This window comes from Numida meleagris, chromosome 3 (assembly GCF_002078875.1).
Source record: "Numida meleagris isolate 19003 breed g44 Domestic line chromosome 3, NumMel1.0, whole genome shotgun sequence".
Lineage (NCBI taxonomy): Eukaryota > Metazoa > Chordata > Aves > Galliformes > Numididae > Numida > Numida meleagris.
The window spans coordinates 57495308-57507378 of record NC_034411.1 but is presented as its reverse complement, the minus strand read 5'-3'; the positions used below and the strand labels follow the sequence as shown (position 1 = coordinate 57507378).

Genomic DNA, 12071 nt, shown 5'->3' with positions numbered 1-12071 from the left:
TGAAATACTACCCATCCAGGAGGCAGCTCATTTTGGGCCCGTATAGCCATAGTTATGGCCTCAATACCTTGTTGATTAAATTAGTCAGTAACTCCCTATCTTGCTAACCTTAACCACAACATCTTAGTGTCTTTTAATATAAGTTGGTAGCTTGCAGGCTTGTGAAAGCTCTGCAGACATTATACAACTGTACCAATCTCAGCACTACTGAAAATTTTGATGCAGAGCTTAAAAATAGAAATGTAGATACTGTCACTTGATCTTCATATGTATTAATCACAGTAGCTATCAGTACTCACAGCACTACTGTTTCCCCATGCAAAACAGGTACAAAATGGTCAGGGAATGCTCTATCTCTGAGTTCACCAGCTTTTATGGGACACAGATGGTTAACAGAAGATTCAAACTATAGCAAGCTTGTATAAGTACTTTGCAGTCTCACACACACACACACAAAAAAAGAGACAGGAATTACACACATATCCACGCAGACACATTCTAATGTTCTTTTTTGGTTACAAATAATTACAAAAATGAAAAAGTGATTTTGAAATTACTTGGAAATCCTCACTATGCAAATAAAGTTCCGATGTTCAGTGTAGCATCAGTTAGGAAATTTGTAGCCTACAAGGTTGAATCCTGTACTTTCACCAGCTTCACTGAGGACACTGATGCAGCAGACAGGCTGCCAGTTCCTAATATTATTTTCAACAAACTGTCATGTAAATCACAGAATAGTTTGGGTTGAAAGGGACCTCAATGATCATGTAGTTCCAACCCCCCTGCTGCAAGCAAGGTTGCCCAAAATTAATGACTGGGGCCATTTGGACAATCTCCATTTAAAAATGTGCAGGGGGTTACTTACTTGAGTCCAAGGCCACTCCAAAACTCAGTATCACTATGTAAAGCAGTAATTACTGGGGCAAACTTGAGCCTGATGCTCATCTAAGTTCCTGATTGAAAATCGAGGAAGCGTGCCAAGAGTAGCTTGGATGAAAGTGGGTTTGTGTACATGGTAAAGTGAAGACTTACATGGCACGGCTCTCAGGACCAGGATAGTTCAAAACATACAGTAATTTGTAGCTGAGCAGCACTGAAACTCCTTTGCCCCTAGTAACAATGACTCTGAATGAAAAGGTTGAGCAGATTCAGTTCAGGCAAACCTTAGACTACTAACTCAGAGAGAGTGTGCTTTATTTGTAAAGTCACCCAGTATGTATCTGAGGAATAAAGGAATGCCACTTTCTAACACCACATTGGAGTTACAGAGTTTTCTTCCCGGATTTTGGACATTCCAGTTTTCCTCTACCACCTCAGCTACAAGTTAGCTTTCCAAATAATTATAGTCATTTACTTCAAGAAAATAAAATGTTGTTAGGGTAGCTAATACCCATGGTTGCATGGCAATGCTCCCCTCCAACAGGCCCTCCACATCTGTCAGTACAAAAAAGGTTCTCTGAATTCCATCTCATGCTCTAAGTTTCTCTTCACCCTTACCCATTACAAAATGTACTTCCTCACTCTCCAAACAAGATCTGAAAATTCCTTTAATCTCCATGGTGCAAAATATTTGACATTTTACTAGCTTTTGCCAAAAATCATTGCTGTAGGGCAGTCATGTTAAGTATGTGCAGTAATATTTTTAAATGAAATACAAGCTTGTTTGAAAAATGACAACTGCACTCTAAATGTTATTCCCAGAAACGATCACAGGCAAATTTGTTTACCTAGAAGAACAGTTCAGTTAAACTGTACATGCACTGTGATTTATGTATTTATGCTGAGAACTTCCTTGGTAGCGAAGAACAGAATTACAGTTAGATGTAAGTACAAAAATGTGACCTGCTTCCAGCTTGAGACACAAAGATAAAATTAAGATCCCAAAAAGGTAAATTGCTATATCTTTCCTCCCTGTTTGTGAGACATTTGATGTTGCAACTATAACAACCCAATGGCTGTTGCAATCTCCATTGTCCCGCTGCTGTCTCAGGTCCTTTTCCTTACTGGTATTAGGAATTCTCTTGCTTTGCATCAAGTTATTTCAAGAAGCCATAGGTCAGAACAGAAAAAAAATAAAATGAAATAAATAAATACATGTAGATGTGTGTTTCGTTATGTAACCTCTGGGACTCTGAAACCCTGAAGATATCTTCATTGCAAAAGAGACAAAAGTTAATCCATTTGCAGTGACAGACTCCAACCATTCAATTAAGTTTCCAGACTGCTCAAGTCCACAAGTCTATGGTATTCGTTACTGCCTGCTCCATCAGCTTGAGTCCTAGCTACTTAGAGGACATCACAACTAAGCAGAACCCTACTCACACTGGTGGCTTCCTATGTTTGGCACATCACGAGTACTCTCAATAGATTTGTTTTTCCCTCCACAGGGACAGGGCTAGCCTCTGAACTGAACATCAGCAAAAGACTCCTGCCAGAACTTCTGTAGGTTGAAAAATAGTCCATGTTGCAGAGCCACAGAATAAGGAGAGGAGACAAGGAAACATGGAACCTGCAGATGTGAAGGAAAAGACTCTGCAGTTGTACAAAGTCTTCCATTTCCCTAACATATGTATAATATGTTTTTAACGTTTATAGCCTTAAATATTGACATGCAGTTATTTCCACTGAAAGAAACAATGACAGATGATTAAAGATGATTATTTCAAAATACAGCTCTAGTCTACTTGCAGTTTCAAGGTCTGTATTTAAAGACTTCTCATAGCTTTTTCTTCATGTTCTTCACCTCCGTTTCCTACTTTCCAGCACAAATGCACAGGTTCACAGCTATTCCCTAGAACCAGGGGTTTGCAGTCCACATAGTGCTCGATTATGTCTTTTTTTAGTTGCCACTAAACATGGGGGCAGGTAGACTGAACGAGTTACTTGTAGCAACTTTATGCTTCAGCAAGCTAGCAGGAGTTGAAAAACAACACTGGATAGCTATCCATTTTCCATAGCAGTTCCAGTTTTTTCCTGCAAATTCATCAGACTCAGCATGAGCATGAAGTTACAGACAAAATTAATCAGCTTAAAGAAAGTTTACAAGATGCAAACACGGGCTTCTTCTAGAGAGTAAAGATTTTTTAACGGCTTGTGTTCTCAAGAGCTGCACTACAGAAGCGAAGACTGTGCTTCAGTTTTGTGCAAGCACAGCAGTTGTAGGTTACAGACAAGGGAAGAGAAAATGCTCCCTGGGGAATCTGACTGGCAGAACTGCCATCTAAATCAGGCTTTCTTGAAGGAAAAAAGTGTTTATTTGTCTTCACACACACATAAGATGTGTTTTACTATATCCAAATAATTTTATATTTGTTTTTCTGACTTTGCTAGATCTTGACAATGCAGTGCAGCTAGTAGTTGCTATCTTCTTCAAGTCTTGGCTTATTTCTAATACAGAAGACCATTAACAAAATCTTTTCCTTTTTTTTTTTTGTGGAAGACTCACATCTGCATGCAAGTATATCTAACACTGTTGACCTCAAGTGTTCAAAAACTATGAGATCTGTTGTCACGACTTACTTACAAAATATTAAGGCAGCAAACAAGAAAAATATTCGAGTCTTTTTTGTTTGTTTATTTTAGTTTAAGTTCGTATCCTTAAGCCTCCTGCTGCAATGACAGGGAAATGGAATTCTCAAAGGAGAAGACTGAGAAAAAGTGAAGCAGCAGAAATTCTTGCAACCTCAAGTCCAAAACCCAAATTTAGACATCTGTCCCCAAATCCCATACAAACAAAACCCAGCACAACGCATACATAAAATTTCTATGAAGATCAAATAACAAATGAAGTTATGAGGAATCATTAAAATCAACAAAATAAAAAATATATATATTATGATACATGGAATCTACTATTAAAACAATTTGTAGATTTGGAAGTATTAGAATAAATGCATAGAAGAAACACTTAATCATTGTTAAAAATAATGGGCCAAATGCAACTTATGCTTCTGGAATCTTTTAAGGATCGGTTTTTGGAAAGGTGTAATCAGAGGAAGCAGCTGATGTCTGTAATTTCAAACAAACTATGAAGTACTTCTTTTCTTCCACTTTTGACCACCATCGGAGACTTTGCACATCTCGTTTTTTCAATGGCTGTTTTTCCATGGTCATGTGAACCAGCCAGAAAAAATATCATATCCACCGAAAATAATTCTCACAATCTCAACAATACAGTATCTGCACTGAAAGAAAGAAACTCTTAAGGTACATAAAAATGGGAACATTTCAGTGTCAAACTTCTTTTAAGAATTATTGTTTCATATGTGCACACTTAAAACACTAGATACAGACCAATAATACTGATGTGTGGATAACGGCATCTTGCAGTTCTGCAGGCCCACAGTAACAATTTAAAATAAATTCTTTACAAGTTATTAAAAATATAAATTATTAAAAATAAATGAAGCTGAATTTAAAATAAATACTCCGATTTGTTGATCTTTGTATTAGCCCAAATTTAGGCTGACACTGGCACCAATATACTGTCAGCAGCTTTGCTCATGTAACACCTTCTAGGCCCAGGTTTATTTGAGTAACAGTCATATCTTCCAAATTTGCAACAAAAGAGAAGTCCAAGGCTGTCAAGGTTGGACAGAGAGTCTGTTATCCTGTTTGTGCTTTCAGATCTGCTCTGCACAAATGACTTGAAGACATTCAGACTGTGAAGCTGTTGTACTGCACTTGAAAGCCACAGAGCACATTTTTATAGGAAGAACAGATGTACAAATAAAGCTGTACCAGGGCATCACTAAAGGCAAACATCTGGACCAGCATACTGGAAACAGCAAAAAGAAGCGATGTGTTATGTGTATCCTTTGATAAACAAGCACCCTGAGAAAAGGCAGAGAGGACAGAAACCAACCAATAAATGTTGGTTTTCACAGCAGTGTCAGGCATTTACAAGCAATGACAGCCTCTGTCTTAGCAACAAGATAAACACGAGGCTGCCAGGAGCAGTGAGACTGCTAATACTCCGATAGAGAAAAGCAGGTATTGAGGAAATGTATTCGTTGAGTTGCTCTCTGCATGCTATATTGTAGTCTTCACTGACAACGACAAGAGAACAAGAAGTTCTTGTCTTTGGAGCTCAAAAAAAAAAAAAAAGGACTGCCTGTTGTATTTCTGTATCTGTTAACAAAAAGCTATTCTGCAAGAAAGATAAAGCCATACAATTGCTGCAGCCACTTGCTGTGGTTTTGTGTTTAAACAGGGTTCTCTGCTCTCTTACTTTGTAATGCAGAAGATTATTTAACAGTTGTTAGAACTATCTACAGAGGTAAGATACAGAGAAATTTTAAGCCAACTCACCAGTAGTAATAATACATAAAAGAACGCATTATTTCATTTGAAGCAAAGCCACACTGATGCTGCAGCTTCACAGGTCTTTTTGGGGAAAAAAAAAAAAAAAAAAGCACAACATTCATATTGGAGAAACGAGGAGACAGAGGCTACAAGTCAGTAAAACTGAATCTTTAAACCATCCTTGCTGAATTAAACTAACCCCCTGCCATAACTGACTGAAGGATTGCTCATATGAACTGGTCTGCCACTGGATAAATGGTAGAAGTGGAAGCACCCATGAAAGGAGTGGAAGTTGTCATTTCTCTTGGTTGCTTTTCAAAATCTAGACAGGCTGGTGAGAAACGAGTATGTATGCTCCTTTCTGTTCTGAAGAAGACAATCCAGAGTGTTTGATTAGCACAGCCACCTCCCCATCTTACTACAGTTTCCCTCTCCCCACTAGTTAAGATGAGAGAAGAGGATCGGGGTGGCATGGAAAAAAACGATGAACAAGAAATGCATGGACTTTAAAAATATAAAAATTAAAACAATGCGAGAGGAGGGGAGAAGGAGAAAAAAAGAAAGGAAAAAAAAATCACTAGTTAATCTAACAAATACCAAATTAATATTATACCAAAACACACAAAAATAGCTTCAATTATTCTGTTGAGGAAAACTGCTTTTTACCATGGCACGTAAATCCATAGACTAAAACTGAGTGCGGGGAAGAATTTGTGGAAAATCAGTTTCCAGAGTATATATATTAGCAGAATAGAACAGGGGTTACTTTTCATACCTTAGGCTAAGAACTCATCTTTATGGTCAAACCAACTTTTTCTATTCCCTTACTCAAATTTCTAAAGCAAACACCTTGTTAAACTCTTCACAACCCGTTCATAACCAGCATAACTCCCTCAAGAATATAAAGCATGAAATTTTCCAATAGCAGCTGAACATGCAATAAAGAAATACTGGGAGTGGGAGGAGGGAAAGAACTCTACAATAGCACATTAATCAGTGGGTCAAGTCATAGACATACCTAAACAGCAGCGTTCACCTCCAAAAATAGTATTTAACTAGGGATGAAGCTAGTGCAGCAGTTAATAGATGCCAGGGATGTTCACTTCCATCTGCAGACCTAATCGCTTAGTTAAAACAGCTGTTTAAGAGGAAGACATTTGCCAGCTTCTCATCTGACCTTTAAAGAGAAACTCTCATATAATTTGCTTGGGTCTTCAAGGTAGAAAATCAGTGGAGCTATGATGATTTATAATCACTTCACCAAGCGGAGCACTTCCATTTACAGCAGCCTTTCTTTCCTCCTCTTGTGCTTCTCTGCCCCAAGGTGAATTTGCATTGCTCTTTTGCAGTCCCTTTCCCTTAACAGGCTACTATGGGCATTTGAAATCTTTGTACAGAGAATATTTGCTGAGAACATTTCCTAAAGCCAGCCTATTCTGCGTGAGGCTGATTCACACAGCACATTGGAAACTCTTTAAACAACATAAGGCAAATTACTCATCATTAATTAAAAATAAGCATCCTTTAGAAGCAGGGGACAAAAATCATCACTGCAAGAAGCGTTAGTGGTTTGTTCCATGAGTTTAAATAATTTGGACTCGTTTCACTAATAACTGCACTGGCGGGATCTTTGGGATTGGATTTTTTTGTTGTCGTTTTATTCTCTTGAAGGTCACAGAAGGACTTCATTTTAAAAGCATTAACTGTGTGATTCACTATGCCACCTTCTCTGTTCCCAGACAGTCTTATCCTTAATTCTTTTTTAATATTTTAAGTGATAAAATAGACACTTCTGTGGAAAGACCACTTATATTGGAATGGTGAAGCTATCAGTCATGTGTATGGGGAGAATGATAGCTGGAGGAGAAACAATAGCTGGGGTGCAGAAGAGGATGAGCAGCCAGAGCCTCCCAGACAAGAAATCAGTTGCCTTGGAAGAGAAACCAGACTCTTTTCCAGCACTAGCTGCCCATCTCATGGGAGAAAAACAAATCCTCATAATGCCTCCAGATTTTAAATAGGCTCATTTTGATACAAGGAAAATAAGAATGCAAATGGAATGGGAATGCCTACCTTCCCAAGCACTGTATTTAAAGCACCTTGAGAACATAATTTATTTATAACCATATTCCACTCAGTAATTAATCGTTTGCGAGATTGTTATTGAAAGATCTGGGGAAAAAAAAAAGAATTTTTAAAAACTAACCAATAAAGACAAACCCATACTGTGTAGTTGGCACAAGGTAACTGTAAATTAGAGAGCAAGGACAGAAGATAGATGGTAGCAAAAACCTAATCTGACCTTTTTACTCATTAATTCTACTGCATTCCAGCTTCTCTTGTTTTCTAAATAGACATGATGCTGATATCATCTCTCAATCAAACTCAGTTAAATTACCCAACTCTGAAAAGTTGAAAGGAAAACTGTAAACAACAATACTGCCTAGCAATGTTCTAATTACTACACAGTAACAAAATCCAGGAAAATAAACCTCAGGCTTGCAGGATAACTGCCACCTTCATTGCCTGGCATTTCCCAGTCACTAAGTGTAACTAGCAAATAGCGTATGCAAGGAGGGGAAGAGGAAGGGAATTACACAGTATTCAGTGGTAGTTTCTATTCAGCTAGAACTATGGGACTTCTATTTTCCACTTCTCTCCCTCCTCCCTTTCCTGTTATTTCTTCTTCTTGTACTTACAGGAAACAACATTTAACAATTTTACTCTGTAAGACAGGAACTATTGTTAGACTGCCAGCACAACAGCAGCCTTCAACTGGTTTTTTTGAGTTACAGAGGAGATGAAGCTGGTAACTTTGCTAGGTAGATGCTAGAGGCTCCCTACTTCCTTGGATTCTTTATTTTCACTGTAATTAATTAGGCTTTGCCTCATCAAAGTTAAAGCTACATAGAAGCAGGAAACAGGATAACAGTCTTCATCAACAACATATTATGTACAACAAGATGTCCATCAACATAGATTCACTCTGTGAAGAGACTCATGAGTCATTCTCTAGTCATTAACTGAACTACGTATTAGAAAACAGTGTAAAAATTTTCTGGATGAGGCCACCAGTGTGACATTATTACAAGTTTCCCTATTTCAAGTGCTGTTGCTAAAGTCTTCCTGAGACTTGCTAGAACTTTTCTTAGGGAAAAAGTAAACGTACTAATACACTAGATCCTCCACAAATTATGACACTTCTGGGGGGGATGGCATAACTTACTTCTATACCTCATCTCTTTTGAAGGTCTGAAGACCAAAGATGCTCCGTAAACTGTTCCAGCCTCAGCTACACTCACATGAAATGCTGTTGCTGTAAGTGACATTGCTGTTGGCCAAATCTGTATGGGGAGTTTCCCTTTTTCATGAATCAACGTATCTCAAAGTCACACATTTCCAGCCTTCCAGTTAAAATCAGAGAAATCCAATACAATCCCTCTGTGGCTTCTACCTTGAGTCATACTTGGAGGTAGAAAGCATCTTGACAATTACTTGGTAATGTCTCTGTGTGAGCTTCTCATACATAAACAGCTTCTCCTGCTTGACTCAGAAGTTCCCTCCCTTCCCAGTGATGGACACAAGATCCTATTTTCTAATTGTCCCAATCCAAACTGCTGGAAATGCAAATCACACTCAGTGATCCTTCACAAGGCCATTATTACTACACAGAAAGCATTCATTTGCTTTCTGCACTTGGAGCTACGTTCCGTCAACAGGTTTGGTTTTGTTCCTAGGTGAGAAATCGAGCTAAACACAATTCATATGCAGACAGAAGATGCACTGAGGATAGGATGAAGAGGTGGGCAAGCAGAGGTGCACCCTCAAGCGCTAGGATAGCATTCATGAAAGAAATGTGTCAGGGAAATATAGCTGACAGCTCTTGGAAGCCCAGCAGCAGGACAAACATGGTAGTTTGTTTTCACTTGGACTCGGGCACCACTGTCATTGTGGGACTGCAGACCCAGCGATAGGTGGTACTAGCAGGAAACCTTCATGTGGCAGCAGCCCTCATACTACAAAACTTGAAATTCAGCCTTATATTTCTAAGCAACACAAAATGCCATCTAACAAATGCTGTGAATCTATGGATCTTTGTTTCTTGTACAATGAGAGTGAATTTCCTACATACCATTCCAGTCAGAACACCTTAAATGAGCTCCAAAGAAGCTATTCTTACTGGACTCTTGTTCAAAGAGCATTTGAAAATAACTGCCTCAAAAGTTTAATACAGCAAATATAGAAAGTTTCAGCTAAAGTGAAAGTTAAGGAGTTCTGTAACACTTTGTACAATTTAAAACTGGGTTCTAGAGCTAGAACTGGTTAAACTAATAGTAGTTTTCAGCAGTGCAGAAGCTCATGTGGTAATAACTGTATTTCACATTTAACACGTTGCTAGAGATCATTCAGAGTCTAATATTTATAACTATATTTTTTGAAGTTACAGCTGTAGAGCTAGTAAATATCAGATCTAAAAATAGTACCAAAAGAATAATTTCAATCAGACTGATGTTTTCTGTACATACTCACCCACTGATCTCTGGAAGTGTTGGCAAGCCTGCTTCACAGGCATATGCAAAGGATTGTAGCCCATGTTTTTGATGCTTGTATTTATTAATCAGGTCCATTAGCACTGCCTGGTGCCCAATCTTCTTCACCAGCTGTTGCACCATACGATCATTCAGAGCCAGAAGAGCTGCTCCATTTACTTCTTCTTCTGCAGATTGAAGGGGATTACAATCGCTGTGAGATAATTTTGGAGTTACAGGGACATCCTATATGCCTAAAAACATGATGATGTTTTAGGTCAAAGTCAAATATACTCTCTACTACTGATGTGCTTCTTCAACTGCTTAAAAGAAATGATGTCTTTTAGGTACTGTCCTTTGCACTGCCAGAAGTTCAAGTCAGTGTCCCAGCACCTTCCAGTAAGAGAACGTTATGTCTGAAATGCACAGAAGCAGTGAATTAGTATTATAGTGCTTTAAATCAGGCCTTACTTTGACCGCAGCCGATTGGTTTCTTTTCACAATGAAGAAATGGAAGGGCATGCAGCATATAGCATGTTTGCACACTAGTTTCTCCTGTACTTTTGTAGTGTTTATGTACTCAAACATATTGAGAATATACACCCTCTGAAATAATGAAACTGTAGCAGTATAAAATAGGCCCTGTTAAGCTGGTTGCACTGCCGGCTGTTTCTCCAAAGAAAATGCATCTCTTTACACACAGCCTTAGACTCTCCCCCCTGGGCTCCTCGAAGACCTCATACCGAACCTGCAGTTATTTTTGATATAGCCCAAAAACAAGCTAGACAGAAACAATTAAAAACATTTAAAAAGATAAAAGACACAGGAACAAGAATGCCTACCGCGAAACTTAGGAACTAGTTCTCCTAAATTCCTCTGTCTCAGCCAGTTGCAGACTTGATCCACCGACCAACTTTCCATCTTCAGGTGTCACACAGTAAAGTTTCACTGGGAAACGAAAAGAGAAGACTATTTTCATGCTGAACCAGAAAAAAAAAAAAGGAAAAAAAAAAAGTACTTTGCAAATGCAGTTAGGTTTACATGCTTTGAAAAAAATGAGTGAGGATAATCCAACTAATGCCTGTCGCGGGTGGCAGCTTCCTTGGATCCCTCTTTCTTCACCTCCTCTCCTTTCCCTGCTTTTCCTCTGCTCCCAGAGACAGCCTCATTCCTTATAAAACACGACCTGCTCCAGCACCATTACCACCCAGGTTTCCATACAGAGAAAAAAAAAAAAAGGTGTGAAATTCACCACCACCACGCTCCTCGGGAAACAGCTGACGTCTTAAAGAAAGACACACACACACACACACTCACACACTCACACACTCACACACTCACACACTCACACACTCACACACTCACACACTCACACACACTCACACACTCACACACTCACACACACACACACACACACACACACACACACACACACACACACACACACACACACACACACAAGACAACCAAATCCATCGGATAAGAGTCTGTCGTATATATGCTGGCACATCAGGCACATTAACCCCCTCTGCACAACCATTAGGTAGCCAGGCAAACACTTAACGGCCAATTAACGACAGTTAGAGGCACTAAAGCTGCTGGGGCGGGGAGGGGACAGCTCCCGCTGGCAGCCTCTGCTCGCATTCCTCCGGCAACTACACGCCCCGGGACGAGGAGACCGACACCGCGGCGGGACGGGCACAGCCCCGGAGTGATGCTCGGTCCCCGAGACCCCAGAGAATCCGCCCTACCTCATGTTCCTTCCCCGGGGACTTGCTTGAGCCGTGAGGGGAGGAAATTGGACACTCACCAATAAGATCAATTCTGGTAAGAGGATCTCTGGGGAAGACTCTATGCCAACTTCTTGACAATAGAAAAAACTCTGAGAATGATTTTCTTATTAATGTGTCTTAACTCTACTATGCAAAGGAGCACCTGATGGGCCATAACTGTTCTTGCAATCCACACCAAACATTGTTAGAGCAAACTGTACAGGCAAGATTTTTCAGATGTGAACATGAGTGTCTGACATTTTCAGCCAAGCACTTCCATGCTCAAAATATCACTAGGTAACTAGCGATGTGGCTGATGCCCTGTCCCTGGAGACTTCCAAGGCAAGGCTGGATCAGACCCTGGGCAACCTGATCTAGCTGTGGTGTCCCTGTTCATTGTGGGGGAGCTGGACTACATGGCCTTCAGGGGTCTCTTCCAACTCTAAGGATTCTATGATTCTGTGTC

At 39.6% G+C, this 12071-nt stretch overlaps 1 protein-coding gene across 2 annotated transcripts in view; it reads right to left on the bottom strand.

Annotated features, from left to right (window-relative positions):
- Positions 1 to 11400, bottom strand: part of SAMD3 (sterile alpha motif domain containing 3) — a 36145-nt gene extending 24745 nt beyond the window's left edge. The window contains exons 1-3 of one of the 2 annotated variants that reach the window (XM_021390954.1): positions 10875 to 11400; positions 10676 to 10781; positions 9835 to 10021 (exon numbers count right to left, since the gene is read on the bottom strand). In XM_021390954.1, coding sequence (XP_021246629.1) covers positions 9835 to 10021; positions 10676 to 10754 — 266 coding nt within the window. In that variant the 5' untranslated portion in view covers positions 10755 to 10781; positions 10875 to 11400. The remainder of the gene's footprint in view (positions 1 to 9834; positions 10022 to 10675; positions 10782 to 10874) is intronic. The other variant, XM_021390955.1, reaches the window with a different exon arrangement.